The sequence below is a fragment of the Netta rufina genome, assembly GCF_964035555.1.
Source record: "Netta rufina genome assembly, chromosome: 24".
In the NCBI taxonomy this organism is placed as follows: domain Eukaryota; kingdom Metazoa; phylum Chordata; class Aves; order Anseriformes; family Anatidae; genus Netta; species Netta rufina.
The window spans coordinates 7,248,871-7,270,554 of NC_140148.1; the positions used below are offsets into that span (position 1 = coordinate 7,248,871).

At 45.5% G+C, this 21,684-nt stretch overlaps 1 protein-coding gene across 1 annotated transcript; it reads right to left on the reverse strand.

Moving 5' to 3' along the window:
- Positions 1 to 11,743: 11,743 nt before the first annotated feature.
- LOC311218487 (zinc finger CCCH domain-containing protein 11A-like) lies at positions 11,744 to 21,160 on the reverse strand (the record flags this gene model as incomplete). Its single annotated transcript, XM_084301167.1, is given in 13 exon segments — positions 11,744 to 12,011; positions 12,556 to 12,617; positions 13,032 to 13,201; positions 15,046 to 15,537; positions 16,057 to 16,122; positions 17,504 to 17,557; positions 17,909 to 17,989; positions 18,495 to 18,614; positions 19,255 to 19,344; positions 19,347 to 19,457; positions 19,888 to 20,011; positions 20,787 to 20,906; positions 21,107 to 21,160. Coding segments are annotated over 13 exon segments (1,812 nt in total).
- Positions 21,161 to 21,684: the final 524 nt, after the last annotated feature.

Below are 21,684 nucleotides of genomic sequence, written 5' to 3' on the forward strand. Positions count from 1 at the left end.
TTTAAGTGGGTGTTGATTGTGGGTTTTGGAGAAGATCAGGTAGGTTTAGGGTGGTTTTGGGGTGGATGTATGGTTTTGGGGGATTTTCTTCGGGTTTTGGGCGTGATCCCGTTCTTGTTTGGGGTGTTTTTGACATGTTTTCGTGTCTCCGTTGGGTTTCGTTGGGTTGTGCGTGGTCATCATGTTGGAAAAGGGTAAATTGTGGGTTTTGGAGAAGATCAGGTAGGTTTAGGGTGGTTTTGGCGTGGATCTATGGTTTTGGGGGTTTTCTTTCGTTTTTGGGGGTGATCCCGTTCTTGTTTGCGATGATTTTGACGTGTTTTGGGGTCTCCATTGGGTTTCGTTGGGTTGTGCGTGGTCATCGTGTTGGAAAAGTGTATATTGTGGGTTTTGGAGAACATCAGGTAGGTTTAGGGTGGTTTTGGGGTGGATCTATTGTATTTGGGGTTTTCTTCTGTGTTTGGCTGTTTTCCTGTTCTTGTTTAGGGTGTTTTTGACGTGTTTTGGGGTCACCGTTGTGTTTCGTTGGCTTCTCGTTGGTCGTTAATTTAAATGGGTGTGTATTGTGGGTTTTGGAGAAGATCAGGTGAGGTTAGAGTGGTTTTGGCGTTGGATCCGTGCTTTTTGGGGATTTTCTTCCAGTTTTGGGGGTGACCCCGTTCTTGTTTGGGGTGTTTTTGACGTGATTTGGGGTCTCCGTCGGGTTTCGCTGGGTTCTCGTTGGTCGTTAACGTAAATGGGAGTGGATTGTGGGTTTTGGAGAAGATCAGGTGAGTTTAGGGTGGTTTTGGGATTGGATCCGTGCTTTTTGGGAATTTTCTTTTCGTTTTTGGGTGATCCCGTTCTTTTTTGTTGTGTTTTTGACGTGTTTTGGGGTCTCCGTTGGGTTTCGTTTGGTTTTCCGTGGTCATCGTGGTGGAAATGCATAAATTGTGGATTTTGGAGAACATCAGGTAGGTTTAGGATGGTTTTCGGGTGGATCTATGGTTTTGGGGGATTTTCTTCCAGTTTTGGGGGTGATCCCGTTCTTTTTTGCGGTGATTTTGACGTGTTTTGGGGTCTCCGTTGGGTTTTGTTGGGTTTTGCGTGGTCATCATGTTGGAAAAGGGTCAATTGTGGGTTTTGGAGAAGATCAGGTAGCTTTACGGTGGTTTTGGGGTGGATCTATGGTATTTGGGCTTTTCTTTCATTTTGGAGGATGATCCTGTTCTTGTTTAGGGTGTTTTTGACGTGTTTTGGGGTCTCCGTTGGGTTTTGCTGGGTTGTCGTTGGTCGTTAACAAAAATGGGAGTGGATTGTGGGTTTTGGAGAAGATCAGGTGAGTTTAGGGTTGTTTAGGGATTGGATCCGTGCTTTTGGGGGATTTTCTTCTAGTTTTTGGGGTGATCCCGTTCTTGTTTGGGGTGTTTTTGCCGTGTTTTGGGGTCTCCGTTGGATTGCTTTTAGTTTTCCGTGGTCATTGTTGCGGAAAAGTGTAAGTTGCGGGTTTTGGAGAACATCAGGTAGGTTTAGGATGGTTTTGGGGTGGATCTATGGTTTTGGGGGATTTTCTTCCAGTTTAGGGAGTGATCCCATTCTTTTTTGCGGTGATTTTGACGTGTTTTGGGGTCTCCGTTGGGTTTCGTTGGGTTTTCCGTGGTCATTATGGTGGAAAAGTGTAAATTGTGGGTTTTCGAGAACATCAGGAAGGTTTAGGGTGGTTTTGTTTGGATCTATGGTTTTGGGGGATTTTCTTCCATTTTTGGGGGTGATCCGGTTCTTGTTTGGGGTGTTTTTGACGTTTTTTGATGTCTCCGTTGGGTTTCGTTGGGTTTTCCGTGGTCATCGTGGTGGAAAAGTGTATATTGTGGGTTTTGGAGAACATCAGGTAGGTTTGGGGGCACTTTGGGCGTGGATTCTTGGTATTTGGGGTTTTCTTCTGTTTATTTGTGGTTATCCCTTTCTTTTTTGGGGTGTTTTTGACGTGTTTTGCGGTTTTTGTTGGGTTTCGTTGGGTTCTTGTTTGACGTTAAGGTAAATGGGAGTAGATTCTGGGCTTTGGAGTAGATCATGTGAGTTTAGTGTGGTTTTGGGGGGATATTCATAGTCTTTGGTGTTTTTTCTTCTGATCCCGTTCTTTTTTGTTTTTTTTTTTTTGACGTGTTTTGATGTCTCCGTTGGGTTTCGTTGTGTTTTCCGTTGTCATCATGGTGGAAAAGTGCAAATTGTGTGTTTTGGAGAACATCAGGTAAGTTTAGGTTGGTTTTGGGGTGGATCTATGCTTTTTGGTTTTCTTTCGTTTTTGGGGGTGATCCCGTTCTTTTTGGGTTTTTTTTGACATGTTTTGGGGTCTCCGTTGGGTTTCGTTGTGTTTTCCGTTGTCATCATGGTGGAAAAGGGTAAATTGTGGGTTTTGGAGAACATCAGGTAGGTTTAGTGTGGTTTTGGGGAGGATCTGTGGTATTTGGGGTTTTCTTCTGTTTTTGGGTGTGATCCCGTTCTTGTTTGGGGTGTTTTTGACGTGTTTTGGGGTCTCCGTTGGGTTGCTTTTGGTTTTCCGTGGTCATCGTGGTGGAAAAGGTTAACTTGCGGGTTTTGGAGAACATCAGGTAGGTTTGTGGGGACATTGGGGGTGGATTCTTGGTATTTGGGGTTTTCTTCTGTTTTTTTTTTGGGGGGGTGATCCCTTTCTTTTTTGGGGTGTTTTTGACGTGTTTTGCGGTTTTTGTTGGGTTTCATTCGGTTCTCGTTTGACGTTAAGGTAAATGGGAGTGGATTGTGGGTTTTGGAGAAGATCATGTGAGTTTAGTGTGGTTTTGGGGGAAATTCATAGTCTTTGGTGTTTTTTCTTCTGATCCCGTTCTTTTTTGGGGTGTTTTAGACGTGTTTTGATGTCTCCATTGGGTTTCGTTTTGTTTTCCGTTGTCATCATGGTGGAAAAGTGTAAATTGTGGGTTTTGAAGAACATCAGGTAGGTTTAGGGTGGTTTTGGGGTGGATCTATGGTTTTGAGAGTTTTTCTTTCATTTTTGGGGGTGATTACTTTCTTGTTTGCGGTGATTTTGACGTGTTTTGGGGTCTCCATTGGGTTTTGTTTGGTTTTCCGTGGTCATCATGGTGGAAAAGTTTAAATTGTGGGTTTTGGAGAAGATCAGGTGAGTTTAGGGTGACTTTGGGGTGGATCTATGGTTTTGGCGGTTTTCATCTGTTTTTGTGTGTGGTCCTGTTTTTGTTTAGGGTGTTTTTGACATGTTTTGGAATCTCCGTTGTGTTTCGTTGGCTTCTCGTTTGTCGTTAATTTAAATGGGTGTGGATTTAGGTTTTGGAGAAGATCAGGTGAGTTTATAATGGTTTTGGGATTGGATCCGTGCTTTTGGGGGATTGTCTTCCAGTTTTGGGGGTGACCCCGTTCTTGTTTGGGGTGTTTTTGACATGTTTTGGGGTCTCCGTTGGGTTTCGTTGGGTTTTGCGTGGTCATCATGTTGGAAAAGGGTAAATTGTGGGTTTTGGAGAAGATCAGGTAGCTTTACGGTGGTTTTGGGGTGGATCTATGGTATTTGGGCTTTTCTTTCGTTTTGGGGGGTGATCCTGTTCTTGTTTAGGGTGTTTTTGACGTGTTTTGGGGTCTCCGTTGCGTTTCGCTGGGTTGTCGTTGGTCATCGTGTTTGAAAAGTGTATACTGTGGGTTTTGGAGAACATCAGGTAGGTTTAGGGTGGTTTTGGGGTGGATCTATGGGTTTGGGGGATTTTCTTCCAGTTTTGGGGGTGACCCTGTTCTTGTTTGGGGTGTTTTTGACGTGTTTTGGGGTCTCCGTTGGGTTTCGTTGGCTTCTCGTTTGTCGTTAATTTAAATGGGTGTGGATTGTGGGTTTTGGATAAGATCAGGTGAGTTTAGAGTGGTTTTGGCGTTGGATCCGTGCTTTTTGGGGATTTTCTTCCAGTTTTGGGGGTGACCCCGTTCTTGTTTTGGGTGTTTTTGACGTGTTTTGGGGTCTCCGTTGGGTTTTGTTGGGTTTTCCGTGTTCATCGTGGTGGAAAATTGTAAATTGTGGGTTTTGGAGAAGATCAGGTAGCTTTACGATGGTTTTGGGGTGGATCTATGTTTTTGAGGTTTTTCTTTCTTTTTTGGGGGTGATCCTGTTCATTTTTGTTTTTTTTTTTGACGTGTTTTGGGGTCTCCGTTGGGTTTTGTTGCGTTCTTGTTGGTCGTTAAGGTAAATGGGAGTGGATTGTGGGTTTTGGAGAACATCAGGTAGGTTTAGGGGGACTTTTGGGGTTGATCTATGGCTTTTGTGGTTTTCTTTCGTTTTTGGTGTGATCCCGTTCTTTTTTGCGGTGTTTTTGACGTGCTTTGTGGTCTCCGTTGGTTTTTGTTGGGTTTCCATTGGGTTTTATGGTGGTTGGGAGTGGATTGTACATTTAGGAGAACATCAGGTAGGTTTAAAGGTTTTTGTGGGGTTAAATCACGTTTTTTCTTCTGATCCAGTTCACTTTTGGGGTGTTTTTGACGTGTTTTGGGGTTTCCGTTGTGTTTCGTTGAGTTCCTAATGCGTTTTATGGTGGTTGGGAGTGGACTTCGGGATTTGGAGAAGATCAGGTAGGTTTAGGGTGCTTTTCGGATTGTATCCGTGCTTTTTGGGGATTTTCTTCCAGTTTTCGGTTTGATGCCATTCTTGTTTGGGGTGTTTTTGACGTGTTTTGGGGTCTCTGTTGGGTTTCGCTGGGTTTTCCGTGGTCATCGTGGTGGAAAAGGGTAAATTTTTTTTTTTTGGAGAACATCAGGTAGGTTTAGGGCTGTTTTTGGGTGGATCTATGGTTTTTGGGGGGTTTCTGTTTTTTTTTTTTTTTTTTTTTTTTTTGTCTCCCATGAACCATGTAAATTACATGTAAAGCATTGTACATAGAGATTAATATCAAAATGCAATACACATCACGTGCACTTTAAGCTGGACTCCAGTATATGGAAAACACACCAGGGTACATATTGCTTTGAAACCACCATTTTTTTTTAATGTCATGCATTCCACATAATATTCAGTCTTTTGTTTTGTATTTCTCTGATTTTATACAAATATACCAGTGCTTATTATACTATTTACTGGAAAAGAATAAAAAAATCAGATCTGTGTGCCCTCTTCAAATCAAAATTTTGTTGTGAGAGCACTGGATAAATATATATACACACACCAACAAGTGTCATAAGCTTTGCCTTTGCTGAAGGAAGATAAATAGTACAAAGAAAGTCTGTCTAGTTTGTTTTACAGACTTGTCTTTCTCAGTACGGAACAAACTGACCTCCCTGGTCTAACTTTGCAGTTGCCTATTCTGCCTTTGTCCTGCAGAGAAGAGCAAGAAAGGAACAAATCTATTTTTGCACCCCAAAAACGCATTAGAGGAGGATTATCACACCCACCTAAGGGTACTTCCTTGTTTGTTTATAAAGCACAAAGCATTTCTCTTGGACAGTCTCTGTTGCTGGCCTCTTTTGTGCCTTCCATTTATAATAAAGATATTAAGATGCTTACCCCTAGCTTGTATTTTTTTGTTTGTTTTTGTTTTTTTTTAAAGAACAGTGGAAGTGGAGAGTCGGATGACAAGCAAGAACAAACACTAGAAACTCCTTGTTCTGCCCCTGCTTTTTAATCACCCAGCATCACCCCAGCTGCAAAACAGCCTCTGCTGATTTACCTGCTTGTTAAAGCACCCCACAGGCTGCAAGTGCGGTGTGCTAGGTGTCAAGTTATATTTAACGGTGCACACGTAACCATTCATCTTCCCACAGTCGAAGCACAGAACAGCCTCTTGCTAACACAACTCATCCCTGCTGCTGCAAGAAACCTCATGGCCTGCAGGAAAACCTCAAGCTAAGAGTTCCAAAGCAAAAGCAGAAAACGCATCATTTGTACTCTTTCTATTTGAGGGAATTCTAGCTGCTAAACGCTGCCTACATCTGAGGGCACGTTCTGAGGCTGGGGGGAAGGACACTCAACACCCACTGACAGCAGGAGTGCAAAGATGCCAGCCAAGAAGGCAAAGGTTAGAGCTGAACGCTGCCTCAGCTTCCTCCAGCAGCCAGCTGGGGGTCACCTTTCACCACGCTCTCTGAGACTCGGAGCCCCGAGTTACCGCAGCCGCCACGTACAGCTGCTCCTTGCTGGCCCAAACTATTTGAAGAGTCTTCAGACTTCGGGGACCTGTTTTATGACAGCCTCAAGATCAAATTCATCTGTTCCTGAAGGCGCTGATCGTCCTGCTGTTTCTGTAGCTGTCAAAGAACAATCCTGAACTGAGGCACTCGTCTGATCAAACAGTGCTTCGGCACAGATTTGCCTTTAGCTTGACACATCAAGGTGAAGAGGAATCGATTCTTGCAAGCAACCTCTCAAGCAGGGATCTAATAAGGTGACCAAAACGACAGATCTGTTGTGCAGATCTGAGCACATCACTCTGCAGGGAATCACTTTCAAGCCTAAGATGTTTCACCCATCTCCCTGCCCCAGAGCGACACAAGGAAAGCTCTTAAGCAATTGCTAGCCTCTTCTCAGTGCTCACAAGTCCCAAATCACTAATTTTACAATATATAAACCATGACAGCTGGCACCTAGTTGGCACACGGTGACACTGCACACGTTGGCAGTGCTGTCAGGAGCTGGAAAGTCAGGGGTGAGGGGGTTAAGGGAAAACCACACATCAGTTTAGCAACTTGGCTCCCGTAGGATACTTCCTACGGCAGGAGTTTTAGCAAAGTCCCTCCCTCAGAGGGACCTGCTGGCTAATTAAAACGGGACTTCTGCTGGAGCAGTCAGAAGGCAGCAGGGTATCAGGAGATATCCAGTGGGCATCACCGTCAGTCTGTGGCAGTTTGGGGTCCAGGTATCAGTGGTTATGCGTGGTTTTCTCTGCTTCACTTTCTCCAAAGCTGTGAAAAAATAGTTCTTTTACAGCACTGTACAGTCACACGTTACGGATGGAACCAGCTGCATCAACTTCCAGTACGACGATGTTGGAAAAAGGTGCCTTTGGTGGTCAGGAGCACAGCAGCTCTGGTGAGGTGTTATTTAAGTGTGTTCTTACATCTGAGTTTCCTCATAGCAGTATGTAGCTGAGGGGGTCCAGGTTTCCCAGGTAAGATTTATGTTTTTTCTCCTACCAAGCACCAGCTCAGTATACAAAGCTCTGTTAATAACACCCAAGCGTGTAGATGTTAAACTGAAACTGCTTTTAAACCTATTTGTTGTTACAAAAATAGCTTAATACACCATCTTCACAGGGTAAAAATTCACTTGGAAGGACAGAAAAACCCAGAAGCGCTTCCTGAGCTTCAGTTTACCAACAGCACCATCGGATTTAGATCCTGGCCTGGCAGCCAGGATGCAGGGTCTGTAAGCATTGCTGCGATGTGCAAGTGCCAAGGCAGGTTTCTGGCCTGCCCTGACTAAAATACCTTTTTTTTTTTTAATACAAACAGCGTGCCAGGTACGCTGTAATGCCAATGTGCCAGCTCAATAGAGGATGTCAAACAACAGAGGCGTTTATCCTAATTTCTGGCATGAAAACACTTTTAACAGCATTCTTTTCACGAAGAAAACCCTCTCTATCTTCTCCAATGCTCCAGGATCTGCTGCAGCTGCAGCAGCCGCGCTGGTACAACCCACATCTTTGCCAAATCTTTTCAATAATTGTGCTTTACCTCGGCAATGTTGAGGTCACTCCTCTTCCTCCTCCAGCTGAGCAAGCAGCTCGCTGGCTCTGCCACACCGCAGGTGCGGAAGCGAAAGCTGGGAACACAGGAGTCAAACTCTCAGTGCTCACGAAGCCACCAGGGCAGAGGGCTGACACAGAGGCACCCCGGATCCGCTCTCCCTCCCCGCTGCGAGGCTCGCAGCAGCCCCAACCCGAAGCGCACACAATGCTTCGCATGGTGATGTCACTGCTGATTCTGAGTCCCCAGGTGAGGATCTGCCTCACCACTCTCAACGTTGGTGTTGGTTTTGTTGGTTTTTTTTTTTTATTTATTTTTCTTTTAAACATTCACAGCTTATGGGAAACCATCAGGTAAACCACAGATCGCTAAGGAAGAAGGCCCACACGAGGGAAGTCCGTGCTTTTCTTCCAGGCAGTGGCACGTGCTTTAACACGCCGCGTTCGACAAAGCAGCTCTCCCCGTTTTGCTCAGTGGCAACAGGCACGACTGCAACGCACACAGGTGTAGGCAGCACCTGCAGGTCCCAAACCCTTAACCCGTTTTTAGAGAGCACCAATTTTTTAAGTAGTGCTTTTCCCTTAATCCATGACCCCTTCTTTCCTTTATTTCTATCGGGTGGCTCTCCTCCATTTTCCTCCTCAGTGTCTGAGCAGACACTGGGAATCGTTTCCGGAGGAAGGGCACTGCTGAAGCTCCTCCATCTACTCTCCGAGAAAAGAGAGTATGTTAAAGAATACATCTTTCCATTCTTTTCCCTTTATTAAATACAATTTCTGAAATCAACGCTGCGGCCTGGCAGCAAATACCTACGGGACTAAAGATGATTCCTCATCCTCACTGTAACGTTGTAGTTAACCTCCCAACGAACCCATCTCCCCAGGAAGCGGCCATTTGAGATGGGAAGGGGCAGAGCAAGAGGAAGCTCTCCTTAGCCTAGCTCTTCCCCCAACACCACCTCGCCACCCAGCACCAAATTCAACTCACCTGCTCCGCCCGATCACTCGAACGGGCGTCCGACGCTGGCACACGCCGCAGCCGTGGTTCTGACGTGCCTTAAATCACCTCTCCGCAGAATATCTCGGGTCTGTACGCTCAAATAACGCAGTATTTGAGAAATAACGCCCAGAGCTCACACTCTGAGTGCAGCCCAACAGCACCGAAGCACCGGTAGGCTAAACATTCCAAACCTGGCAACAAGGCTGACCCAAGCAACAGCACGGAACCCTTCTGCACCTTCAGCGTGGACATCAGCGTAAGGAAACACAGACCTCCTCGATCCAAATTTTAAGCGAGAAACGCAAAAGGTCACCCAACCGGGCTGTTTTCAGCAAGCTAAAGGAGAAATTAAGGCGACAACCGGGTGCATCCAGAGTCAGTCAGATCCTGAAGGCAGTTCCTTGGGGGAACGGAGGAGCAACGCGCCAGATGAGGGCTGCCTTACAGCGCACCCCTTAGAGGCACTGCTACGGAAGGAAGGCAGAAGGTTGGAACTCGAAAGAACTCGCAAGGCGCCTGTTAAGGGGGAAATCTTTCATTTTTTTCTCACCAGAACCTCCCCTCTCCCCCCACCCCCCCCATGAAGGCAGCCCGGGGACTCTTTGCTTCCTTAGGGAGAGGGCAGGGACGGGGCAGGGTGGTGGGACAGATGGCCAGAGGGTCGGATGGACGGACAGACAGCCGGACAGAGGGCCCAGCAAGGCCTGACGAAGGGCTCAGGAGCAGGAGGGAAGGGCAGGGCGAGGGGAAGGGCAGAGAAGTACAAATCTTTTTTTCCTTGTGATAACTTTTCTTGACCAAAAAACACGATTGTGAATGAGGCAAAATGAAAGATGAAACATGGGGACGTGCGGATACTCACGATGATGCAGCCTTCTATCCGCATGTTCACCTGCTCATAGAGCCACACCTGGATCCTCGACCTCTGCAGAATGAAGGAGGAGAGTAAGTCGGGCCACAAACACTGAGCACTTTTGTTCTCTCATGTGTTCACAAATACCTGCTAGCCACAGCCACGACAGCTCCCAAACGCTCCAAGGAGCAACTCTCAGGGGCAGTTCCAATGAACAATCTGACATTTGAGCGTTATACCATCGGGTGAATACTACACGTTTGGTGAAGAACACGTTTCCAGTCACAAGGGAACACCCCTGCACGCCCGGCTACACGAGGGGGAAACACCGGGCTCCTTGTGCCCACCAGCACGCCGCACAGCTCTCCATCCCCCACAAACCCGTCCCGGGACACGGCCAGGAGCCGAAAACTCACCGAGGGGAATCCCCAGACCCTCCCCACTCCCCCCACACCCCCCAAATCCCCATCCCCGCCCCCTCCCCGCGGTACTCACGTTCTGCAGGTAGCAGAAGATGAGGTTCTGGGGCGCTGCGTTAAGGGCTCAGCACGGGGACGACAGTTCCGGGCTCCGGACAAGGCCCCAAACCCCACAGCGAGGCCTCAGGGCCCCGCAACAAGGCCTCAAGGCCCGGGCCGAGCCGCCAGGGCCCCAGATCCGAGCCTCCTGAGGTCCGAGCCGCCCCCCACCCACCTCCCCGGCACCCCCCAGCCGCAGGAAGGATACGATGGGCTGCACCATCACCTTCTGCACCTTCTGGCCCTGCCCGCAGTACGCCATGGCTGCCGCCGCCTCGCCGCTCCCGCTCCCAGCACCGCAGGCAGAAGAGGCGAAGGCTGATGGTAGAACAGGGCTTCTTGGGGTGAAGGGAAAGCGAGGGCAGGTGGGCGCAGTCTCTGAGCTCTCCTCCTCCTGATTTTGCTTTTTCTCCCCCATTTCTGAGCCGGCAGAAGTCCCCGTGAAGTCCTTCGGCACGATGAAGGCCTGCGTGAGCTCCAGCAGCAGTTTCGTCGGCGGAAGTTTTCCCTGGTGGGGCCGGGGCGTCACAGCACACACACACACACACACACAGAGACGCGTGGTTTTGTCCAAACATTAAGTATTTACAACAAATTCGACAAGCACTTTTCCTCTGCCAGCAGCAAATGCCTGAGGGCCCCCACAGCTTCACAAATCATAGCGGGAAGAGCCTACCGTGCCGCGAAAAGTTCAGAAAATAATTCAAAATTGATCTGCTAGGGGAAAAAAAACGATGGCTGGTGGCAGGGTACACAATACACCCGAATCTCAGCTCTGTCCTCCGCAGGGTCAGTGCCCACGCCCAAGCGCGATGCTGATGGCACCCGAACATTTGCTGTAGCAGGCAGCAGAGCCAGCAGCTCAGGGGAGCAAGTTTTAAAACCAAGAGGCACTTAAACAACCCTTCATCGACCCCGTGACTGCGGCAGAGTCCCGACTGCTCGCCCCGGAGTCCTCACACCAGCAAAAAGCACCAACCAAAGCCTGGGGGAACTTTGGTACAGCACAAGAGAAGGGAGTGGGGGTAGCGGAGCCGCATGGCAGAGCTGCTGCTTTTCACCATTTGATCCTCCCTGATAATTGAAAGGAAGGCTGGGTGGGCTGACCCCCACCCCCATTCCTGGCAGCAAGTTTGGTCCACAACACACTGGAATAACGATTCTGCTCCCCCCCACCCCTACAGCTTCATCATCTGACACGGGTACAGTCAAAACAATGGCATACACGAGTAAAAGTCAAGAGTTGACATAGTAACTCCAGGATTTGGCTATCAACTGTCCGAGAAATCAGAACACCGAAGCTTCACAATGTGCCCAACATCGAGTTGTGCCAAGGGCGGAGGAAGGAAGAAGCTTTACGTTTAAGCCTTCAGAGCATCGCTCCATCAGAAGATCGATTTGCAGCCACCATGGCGTGCCAATGGAGATCTTTCTGTGCCAAAAGAAGTGCTTTGTCCTCTCGATATCGAAGGTAACCACCTATAGTTACAGAACGGATGCACAAGACCTTAACTCTGACCAGCAGGGAAATTTAGGACAACTGAGCGCAGATCCTGCCAATTTCTACCACTTCGGACTGTGCTTTAAGTCTCATTGCAAAGCCTCAGTTAGAAAAAGGATCACCTCGGGGTATCCAACAAGAAGAACAGTTTTAATTTTTTTTTTTTTTAATTATACCCTAGGACTACGCAGTTCAACTGTCAATCATCTCGGAGAGTTCAAGGAGGAGGTCATCCTCGTCCTTCCCTGGGTCTAAGTCGATTTCGGCTTCCAGTCTGCCTCCTGAGATTTCCCAAAGTAGCTTCTCAAAATCTTCATCCGCAGATAAGGGCGCGTTCCCTGTGGAACTCAGCCGGCGTGTCCGTGCCTCTTCTAGCTGGGAAGAAGCTGAGGTCGAGGTCTCGAGATCCATCTCCATCTGCTCCTCAAATCTTTCCGGGCTTCCAAGACGCACTTCAGGTCTTGGGAGAGCAAGAAAGAACAATCAGGATATGCCATTTCTTAACGGGAAATCCCTTTCCTGCAAACCGGCTCTTAAAACTGTAGGCAAGCCCTCCTACGCTTCAATCTTACACAGGGATTGTTATCAATCAACCCAGGGCTACATTTAGAGCCCGATGTGCTACCAGGTACATTTTTCAGTCTGGGGGTTTATCTGTGAAGCCAGGGCACCTGGAGTTGAGGTGGCATTCTTGAGGACCAAAAGGCAGAGGACACTACTCATCATCTATCACCTCATGAGGAAGTAGAACTTCACCTCATCCTCGTTCAGGTATTCAGACAACCCAAGAAGTCACCGGAAAGCTGTGCTGACTTGCAGCATTTCAAGAAAGCCTAATTAAGCAATCCTGCTAGCTGCTAGAAAGTGGTTTCAGGTGACTTACTCCTTTGATGGATTTTGGCTTCAATTATCTCAGAACCCTCATTTTTTCCCACATGTGACAGAACTTATGTTTCCCTGGGGATATACACTGATTAAGAAAAAGAACAAGTTGGGGTTGTCACCTGTTTGGGGGATTTTCTTCAAGTCTGATGGCTGGGACGTGCTCCGGCACGTCTGAAACACCCTAGAAAGCAGCAAAACAGTATTTATGACACATGGGTAAAAGATTCCTTAATAGCTTTTTCCTCCACACTGCTTCTCCTCTGGCATTGCGGAGCCGTGGCCAAAATACAAAACCAAGGTGCTCCTGAAGAAAGTTCACATTCACCTGGAGGTTACTCATGATCTGGTGTCTTTTAAGAATATGGCATTAATGGACAAAATCCCCCACACCAGAGAAATCACAGCATCAGAGTACCGGTTAAAGAGTGCCATTCATCTCATAAATACAGAAGGGTTCTACAAGCATCCTGGAGACAGCTACTGGATTTCTAAGGAAACAGAAGGCCTGCAGAACGTTTGAGTTTTCCACCTTTTCTCCTAGAGGAGGGTAGAAATTTAATAAGGGATCCATCTCTGCATTAGCCCCTGGCCTTACCATGGCTGCTTTTCTGGCTGGAGGTCCCATCATGTCAGCATCAAAGGCAGTCTGTAGTTCCACAGCTGCTATGGCAGAGGGATAACTCCCAGGTGCCTTACATTTCAGTGCCTTCTTCTTGGGGAAAGTGACTTTCCCACGCGAAGGCTTCGCAGATGTCATAAAGTTGGCTAGAGTAAAAGGAAGAGAGAACTGATACAGTCTTGCTCTGCCTCAGGAAAAATCCAGGTTCTCTTAATCATTTCCACAGTCCTTCTACACAGTTAAATGCATTTGGCCAGCACAATTACACCGCCATTGCCTGGATTCTCAGGAATCTTTTCCACATAGTAAACTCTGTCTACCAACAAGCCATACAAAGGAACAAAGAAACCGAAGAGCTACAGTAAATAATAATCCAGGACAAGGGAAACCTCCGACACATAGCAATCCTAAGCGCAAGCTAGGTTCACAAATATAGACAGCTTTTATATTTAAAGTCCTGCTCCCGCTAGGAAAGGAAAAAGCAGCAGTTATAGTAGGACAAGAGTCTATGCAACTGTTGTACCAGCTTCCTCTCCCTTGCAGTGATGTCCCACAGTTAAGTTGTTCTACAAAGTCCACATTTGTAGTGTCATTTTCTAGTCTCCCGTTCCTTACCTAACATCTGGCTGGCAGGAAAAGAAACAAACTAAGAAAAAGAAAGTACACCCTTCGCTTCATAGCACTGCGTGGTAAAATGCACCCAGCCAGAGTTACAGCATGAGAATTGTCATCTTCTGTCTGTATTTCAGAAGACAACCTAAGTAGCTCTTAACCTTCAACACTTACTTTTAGCTTCCTGGCCCTGAAATTGAGCTGCCACTTTCCCTGCTGCTTCAGTATTAAAGAAGCCAGCAGTAGATTTGACAGCAGCTTCCTCCTGCCGAAGCTTCTCTTGTTGTTCTCTCTGTTGCCACTTCTCCCACCGTCTCTCTTCAAAGCTCTTCTCTGGACATTTACGAGTTCCACTCTGCTGAGTGGGCTAGAAGGAAAGAAAAGTAGTGCATGAATAGGACAAAATAAAATAAAATAAAATAAAATCCGTGGAGATTTCGTTAAGAAAATCTGATCAGCAATCCCTCCAAAATGGTCTTGATGTGGAACAGCATATTAATCTCGTTCAGGTTACTGTTGTTTTTTTTTTTTTGTTTTGTTTTTTTTTTCCATAAAATTCTGCCTGTAACAAGAGCCATGCTTTACTATGGACGCAGTCTCACGTATCTGCAATATCCACTACGGCAAGCTTCTTTAAACAGCTAGGGTGTTCTGCTGTACATCTATTTATCACATTCTTTTTAAGCAGCAGAAAGTCATACAAGTTCCCCTATACAGTATCCACTGACAGATTGATTTCCTTGAACACAGAACTCTGGCCTTCTGTATTAAATCCTTCATGTCTGACAGATCAAGTCAGTAAGAACAAAAAGAATTCCCTCCACGTTAACTGTGTAGATTTCAGCTGGTGCTAACAGGGTTTCTTTGTTGCTGTGGTATAAACAGACTGATTCCAAGTTTGAGGATTACAGAGTTGTCTGGAAATGCTGCTGGCGATAGGATTTAGACTGCACTGCAGCTCCTACCAGCTGCTGAAGGGTAAGAACACACTCAAGAGGGTGGCACACGGTGAGTAACAAAACTTGTCAGAATTATCAGAAATTGTACGAATGTATGTGTGTCTTCACAGAGGACTCACCTGTACATCAGGTCCAGAGGAAAGTTTAGGAAAAGGCCGGTTCAATTCCACTGCCTTCTTTTCTTCTTTTTCAGGTGCTTTAAAAAAAGACAAAAAAAAGTGTTGTCAACGGCAGAAATAAAGAAAGCTGGGTACTTGTTTCCGTTGTGCATTTATTTCCTTGTGTCCCATGAGAGAGAGAGAGAAAGGCTACAATGTGCAAGCCATTCAGCATTTATCCATGAAGCAGATCCTGAGCAAACTGAACTTGCTCAATATGGGAAGCACCTCACTGGGGCAGGCATTAAAGCATCTTATTACCTGTTAGTTTTGTGCTGCATAAAGATTTCTGCTCTGCTGGGGCAGGTCCGGGTTGTGCTGAGGGAGCTGGCACATCTCCTTCACTCTGCTGCATCCGCAGAGCTTTCTCACGCTTTATTTCTTCCAAGGTTTTAACACGCACTTCTCCTTCTGGCTTGACTTTTCCTGCCGGCTCCTTCGCCTGCCCTTTGCTGGGCCCGGACAGAGCGAGCTGCTTCTTGGACTCACCCTGAATTTTGCTCTTGCTATGGCATTCTCCTGCTTTTTTCTTCTCTTCTACCAAGCGATTATTCTTTTTTTCAGACAAGGCTTCAGAGAAAGTTTGGATGCAACCTGCACAAGCAGCTCTTGCCCCTGCGCTGGAATCTTCACTTTTACCATGCCCTTCAGCCTCGGCTTTGGCTTGAGTTTCGCGTCTCTGAAGAGCTTTCTCACGACGGATTTCCTCCAGTGTTTTCACATGGATCTCTCCCATCGGCTTGGCAGCCTTCCCTGTCATCATCAAGAAATGAGGAGAAGCACCAACATTTAAAGAGAGTCCAGCAATATTTTAAGTCTCCAAAATTTGTCAGAGCACTAAGGAAAACTCATCTTGAGCGTTCCCAATAATGCATCTTAGAACAATATCCTTAGAACAACATTCTCCTCCTCCTCTGAGCCACTTGTATTTTGAAGACCAGCCCTATCCAGAGAGAACTGCTACACAGAAATGCTGCTTTACTTTATTACTTTTTCAGACTGCATTTCAAATTCCCGCTCCTGGCAGTGGTTCTATTCTAATTGTACGTAACGGTTCACAGAAGCAGCTATAAACCTCGACAAGGCACAAGTAGAAAATAAACACACATCTAGAGCCAGAGTTCTGATAGTGGCTGTCAGAAGAGCTTCAGCACTCAAGCAAGAGGCGTCAGTTCTTTGTTTTCGTTTAAATTAGTTTGTAGGGATGTATGAAAGCAGTCCAAGTTCATGGAAAGGAAGGAGGAGAAAGCATATTTAGTATCTAGCTGTTACCTCTCTCAGTACTGGTCTGTTTAGGAAGTAATCCCAGCCTGTCCTTCAGAGACTTGGGAACTCGAACTGCAAAACAGAAAAAGAACGATTTAGGGAGGCTGCATAATGTCAACTTCAGGTTCACATTTCAAAACAAGACAGGAAAGGTAACTTTGAATCCCAGTGATTACGACCTCAGCCAACATGCAAAAAGAAACATCACTGGAAAAGGACAAACAGAAAGACAAAACCCAGGAATCCAATCCAGATGCCCGTTTAGTACCTGTCTCTCTCTTGGGTGCTTTGTCAGCATTTCCCGGAGCCTCTACCTTCTTCCCCAGCCTTTCAGCAAGGCTGCGCTTCACTGGAAGGCTGCCTACATCATCTTCAGAGAAAACAAGGAATATTGTAAGAACTTTTCTTTGCAGGAAGGTTTGAGAACAGTCAACAATAAGCTTCTCTTTTTCAAGCATATTTTCATAGAATTGCCTTTCAGCTGCTAAATGATTTTTTTTTTTTCCATTTCTGCCGTCAACACAGATCTCCACTGCAATGTATTTTCCTTTCATACATCACAAATACTCCTTAATGAAGTCGTATATAGAAGGCAGCACCTACATAATAGCTCGTAAAAAGTTCTTACCCGCGGAGGCTTTCCGTTTTCCTTGTCTATCAGCAAGATCTACTCGAACCACAGGTTCCTCCCCTAAAACAAAAGGGAATTTTTTTTTCTATTTCACAGAAATGAGAGTAGCCAACAGAAATATTATCCTGTTAGCCCATGTCCAAAAAACCCCAGTCAGACACTAAACCACATAACAGCTTTATAACGTAACATAACACGACAGCTAAACCACATAAACTCATATTTTAACTATAATTAACATGGAAAAAAATATTAATAGTCTCAGTGCTTGCTTCAAATTCCAGCTGAGATAGTAGAGAGTGAATCTGAGTCTGCTTGACACCTATACTTTGTGCAGAACAAAGCTGCATAAACAAGCAGAATATTCTTAGGTACAAATGCTGAGAAATATTCCTTTCTAAGGTGAATGTCTACGAGTAAAAGTACTTCCACACTTTTTTCCCTTTAAAAGGCATTTGCACAGCTCTAAACAATTTATACACAAACTCCTGTCATACTGTGTCCACACTTGCCCCTGTACGCCTCTTTAATGCTTCAGAAATTGCTTCTTATATAGCACTGGCTTCTACAGCTCGCTCTTCTCGTTACTCTTCTGTTTTTCAGTTACCCCCCTATTGGCATACTGACACTTTTTTTTTTTCTCCTGCCACTGCACTTAACCTGAGCACCAAATCTTTCCAGTACAACCAGGGACTTTAAGCATAAAAGCACGTTTTGAACAGAAGGCAGCACCAGAAGGCTAACATGGGTGAATTGTTTTAAGTATTGCTTAACTCTCCAGTTTAGGAGTAATGAAATCAAAACAAAAGCATTCATTATTACCTTTCTTGGAAGACACTGTCACAGTTCTCACCACTGTCCGGACATTTTCCTCTTCTGGAGGAGGAAAAATCATAGAATCAACGGGACGAAGAGAAGATCTTGAAGAACCTTCTGTTCAGAGCAACCAAAACATAAGGAAGTTTACCCAACATAAAAAACTATCACAAAGAACAAAAAATTTTAAATGATTTGTTACTGTCTAAAATACAGCAAGCAGAGCATGTAAAGAAGAGAGGTGACTAATTTGCCTCTGGTTGCCCTTTGAACTCCCATTTAGAATACCAGCTGGCTGAGAATCAGGTTGCTTTATGCCCCCAGCTAAAAATGGAAGTCTGTCCCTCAAGCAGCTCCCAGTCACCATCACCTGCCGTGAACAGGATAAGAAAGTAGGGAATATTAACTCACCACCGTGTCTCTTATTTTTTTCCTTCATCTTCTGCCATTTGATTTCCTCAAGTGTTTTTATTCCAAAATTCAGATTGCCCTCTGAAAACAGGAAACAGTTCATGAGACAGGCTTAGAGGCACTCACTGAGGACCACAGGTCCTCAGGCTTCTTAGCGCTCAGGAACTTTCTGAAGTATTTCAAATAAAGCCTGTCAACACTCCTCACAAGTGAAAGAGCCATAGAACCAATGGCATTTTGCCCCTCCTTTCATTCTTCAGGGTTCAAAATGTAGTTTTAATTTTAATCCATTTACACGATATTACATCCCTCTATCGTTAGATATGGCTTATCAACAGTGGTTGCAAGGCTGCACGTGCAGCCATTTAAACTCCATGCTGTGGCCCTGTTTTGTTCTCCAAAAGTAAAGAAAAGGAGTTCACCTTTCTGACCCAATGGGCACATGATGGTATTAATGGCAGAAATGAGATCATGGAAATAACCGACTCCATTCAGCACCCCTACATTTTGTTGTGTTTTTACACCACGCTGCTTTTGACTTAACTGTCAAGTTCTTCTGATTAATCCTACTAAGGTGCTGGCATACCTTGTTTAGTAGTAGTAGAACTGCCTTTCCGAGTGGAAATCACCCGTAATCCATTTTTGCCTTCCGCAGCTGGATGCTGGACGGGAGTTTTAGTTTCTTCTCCTTCCTCAGAAAGTTGGTCTGAAGGGGAAAAATCGATTCAGTTATGCATAGACCAGATTGGTCATGATTACGTAGCTCATGCAGTGACACTTCAGCCCATGGTTCGTATAAAAAACTTGGTTGCTGTTTTGTTTTTTTTTTGTTGTTGTTGTTTGTTTGTTTGTTTGTTTTTTAAACAGCTACACTGACCTGATGAACTCCTAAGTAGAATACACTAGGACAAAACATCTAGGACTTTAGATTATCTCTGCAGCTTTAACTACTACACAACACATTGCTCTTCAGACAGAAAAAAGAAATTTCCTTCCTAGTTTCACATAGAACTTTACACAAAAGACCAGCTAAAGCCAGGAGTGGTTCTAAGCTTTCCTCCAACGTTTCAGCTTCTGTCCACTGACTGCCAGACAAAGCCACCAGTGACCTGGCCAGACTGCCTGCCCTATCGCTAGTCAGACCTCAGGTCATCTGTGATTTATACATTCATTTACAGCACAGATTCCTTCAAGAACCAAAGATTTAACACATTCATTTACAGCACAAATTCCTTCAAGAACCAAAGATTTAACACATTCATTTACAGCAAAAATTCCTTCAAGAACCAAAGATTTACACAATCATTTACAGCACAAATTCCTTCCAAGAACCAAAACATGCTCACCATCATCATCTTCATCATCATCTGCAGCATTGATTACAACTGGAGGGTGTGTAGGGCTTGGGACATTTTCAGAGTTTTCCACTTTCGTCACCCCCTTAGCTGTGGAGAGGGATTTGACTGGACAGAAAGTTTGTTTTGCTGCAGTGACATCTGAGCCACTTTCAAATCATCGTCCGCGGACTCAGGCGGACTTGGCAGTGTAGCTAGAGGAAGAGGAGGATCATCGGTAATATGGCAGTTTAAAACTTTGACCACAATGCAAAGAGATGGTAGCAAAGGCAGATAACCCGCACAGACAACGAGTTCAGCATCTCCTTTTGCCCATCCCATAACCGCTTACACCGTGAACAATGACTTCCCTTCTAACAACAACACATCTCCCTACCACCCAGCAAAAGAGGAAACAACAGGAAGCAAACTGCAAGGCAAACATCACACAAAGCAAAGAGAAGCTGAGCACGAAAGCAGAAAACAAACACCAGCAGTACACTCGGTGCAGTACACCTATGACTGCAGACCTTTTCCTGCACTCACAAATGAACAGTTACCTGACGCCCCCTACAGGATTGGCACCCACTAAGTAATACTCAAAATTAATTCTTCAGCGCTTAAAGAAAAAGGACCTAAACTCACTCTTGCTTGGTGGTAAGAATTGTCCATCGATGTAACGTCCCTTTGCATGATGAAAAGCACAGTTGGCTTTCTGACAGCCTCCCGGCTGGTTCTCCCAGTAGCAAGGAATCTCACTGCGCTTTTTCTGAAGACAGAAAGAAAGAAAAGCTCGTGATAACATGCACCTGAGGCTTGCAAAGAGATGCACAGCTCCAGATCGTGACAGCTGTCACAACACAGTGCTGAAACATCATTCCAAAGGTCAGTTTCTCAGTTAAGTGTAGTATTTCTGGGCATATTCACAAAGTTTGCGTAAGCTGTAACCACTATGCACATTTAGATTGGTCATCACTCAGTTTGAGAAGACAGGCACTCTCAGACATCAGTTGAGGGTGGGTTAAAGTAATACACCTAGGATTATACTAGGATTATTCAGAGGGAAAAAGAACATCTGAAATTGCCTAGGTTAACCCTGTCTAGAACTACTTCTTGGAGACTTAGTTCTGCTGCACCTTTAACTTTCCCCACTTCCCACCCCAGGCAGCTACAACAGCGTTATCTGAAGGACTGTGGGTCAGAAGAGACCTGATAGTTCATTATCAAGCCTGCTCCCATGAGGATAGAACAGCCTGTTTATTACCCCCCTGCTCCAGCAGGTTTTAGCAGTCTATTTAACAGCTATTCTGCATCTCTTGAGAAAACTGTCAGCATCTAATAAAAAAAAATATATATCTTGCTAAGACATACCTAAGGCATTGATTTTATTTCCCTCTGCTTCCCCCCACCCCCTCTCTTGGTAACAGAAACCAGTATGATTTTGAAGCAAACGAATCTATCCTGCAAAAGCACAATCAGTACACCTACGGCACTGAAAAATGCTTTTGTTGATTTATTTTGAGAACACATCGTTAGGCACTCACGTCAATTTCCATGTGTCTGAATCGGCAGACATTCCTGAAACAACGACCCTCCTGCCACAGCTTGCAGACCGTCTCATCGCCCAGAGCAGCTTCGCAGTGGCGGTAGGCACATTTGTCTCCCTGGAACCAAAAGGAAACCAACAAGGAAAATAGGGTACAGCCTCAAAAATGGCCATGCTGCTGCCTAATGGTGCTACAACTGAATTCACAATCTATCTGGTTCTCAAGTTAACCAAAGACCAGTGTGCTTCCTCCTCCTAATCTACTCCTTCCTGAAAAAAAGGGGAAAAAAAAGCAAAGCAAAGGAAAGCCAGCCATACCTTGGTACAGGTAGAATAGAAATAGAAGTAGCAATCGTCTCCTTGTTTAGACATGCCGACGAGTTCTGCTAACAAGCTCGGGTTCTCTCCACAGGGACTTCCTCTGCTCTTGGAGAGAGCTGTCTTCACCCTTGCTTGGGCTGAAAGTCTTCTACCGGCTTGTGATCAGTGAAATCTTCTTTTTAAAAGTAACCCGAAAGAAAGTAACAAGTGAAAAATAATGAGGAACGAACATTTTTCCAGCTTTCTTCAGTTAATCAAATCAAGTTATCAGTCTCTCAAAGAGAGCAAAGCCTTGAAATCAGCTGTTACATGAACTAACTAAATATTAAAGTTCTGTAAAGCTGCCAGGAGCTTTGTCAGCAAGCGTTCTCTTCCACATCCTCAATAATATGACTTGGAGCACATCTGGAAGCCTGAAAACGGAGTCACTCCTTAAAAAAACACCTGATGATACATGCAAGTCAATAATCAACTATGGCTACAAATAACTTCTCTAGAACACAGTTAGGACGCATTAAACAGCACGTTCCAGGCCCTGTGGGTCTTCGATTTCACCGACCTGGACAACCTCAGCA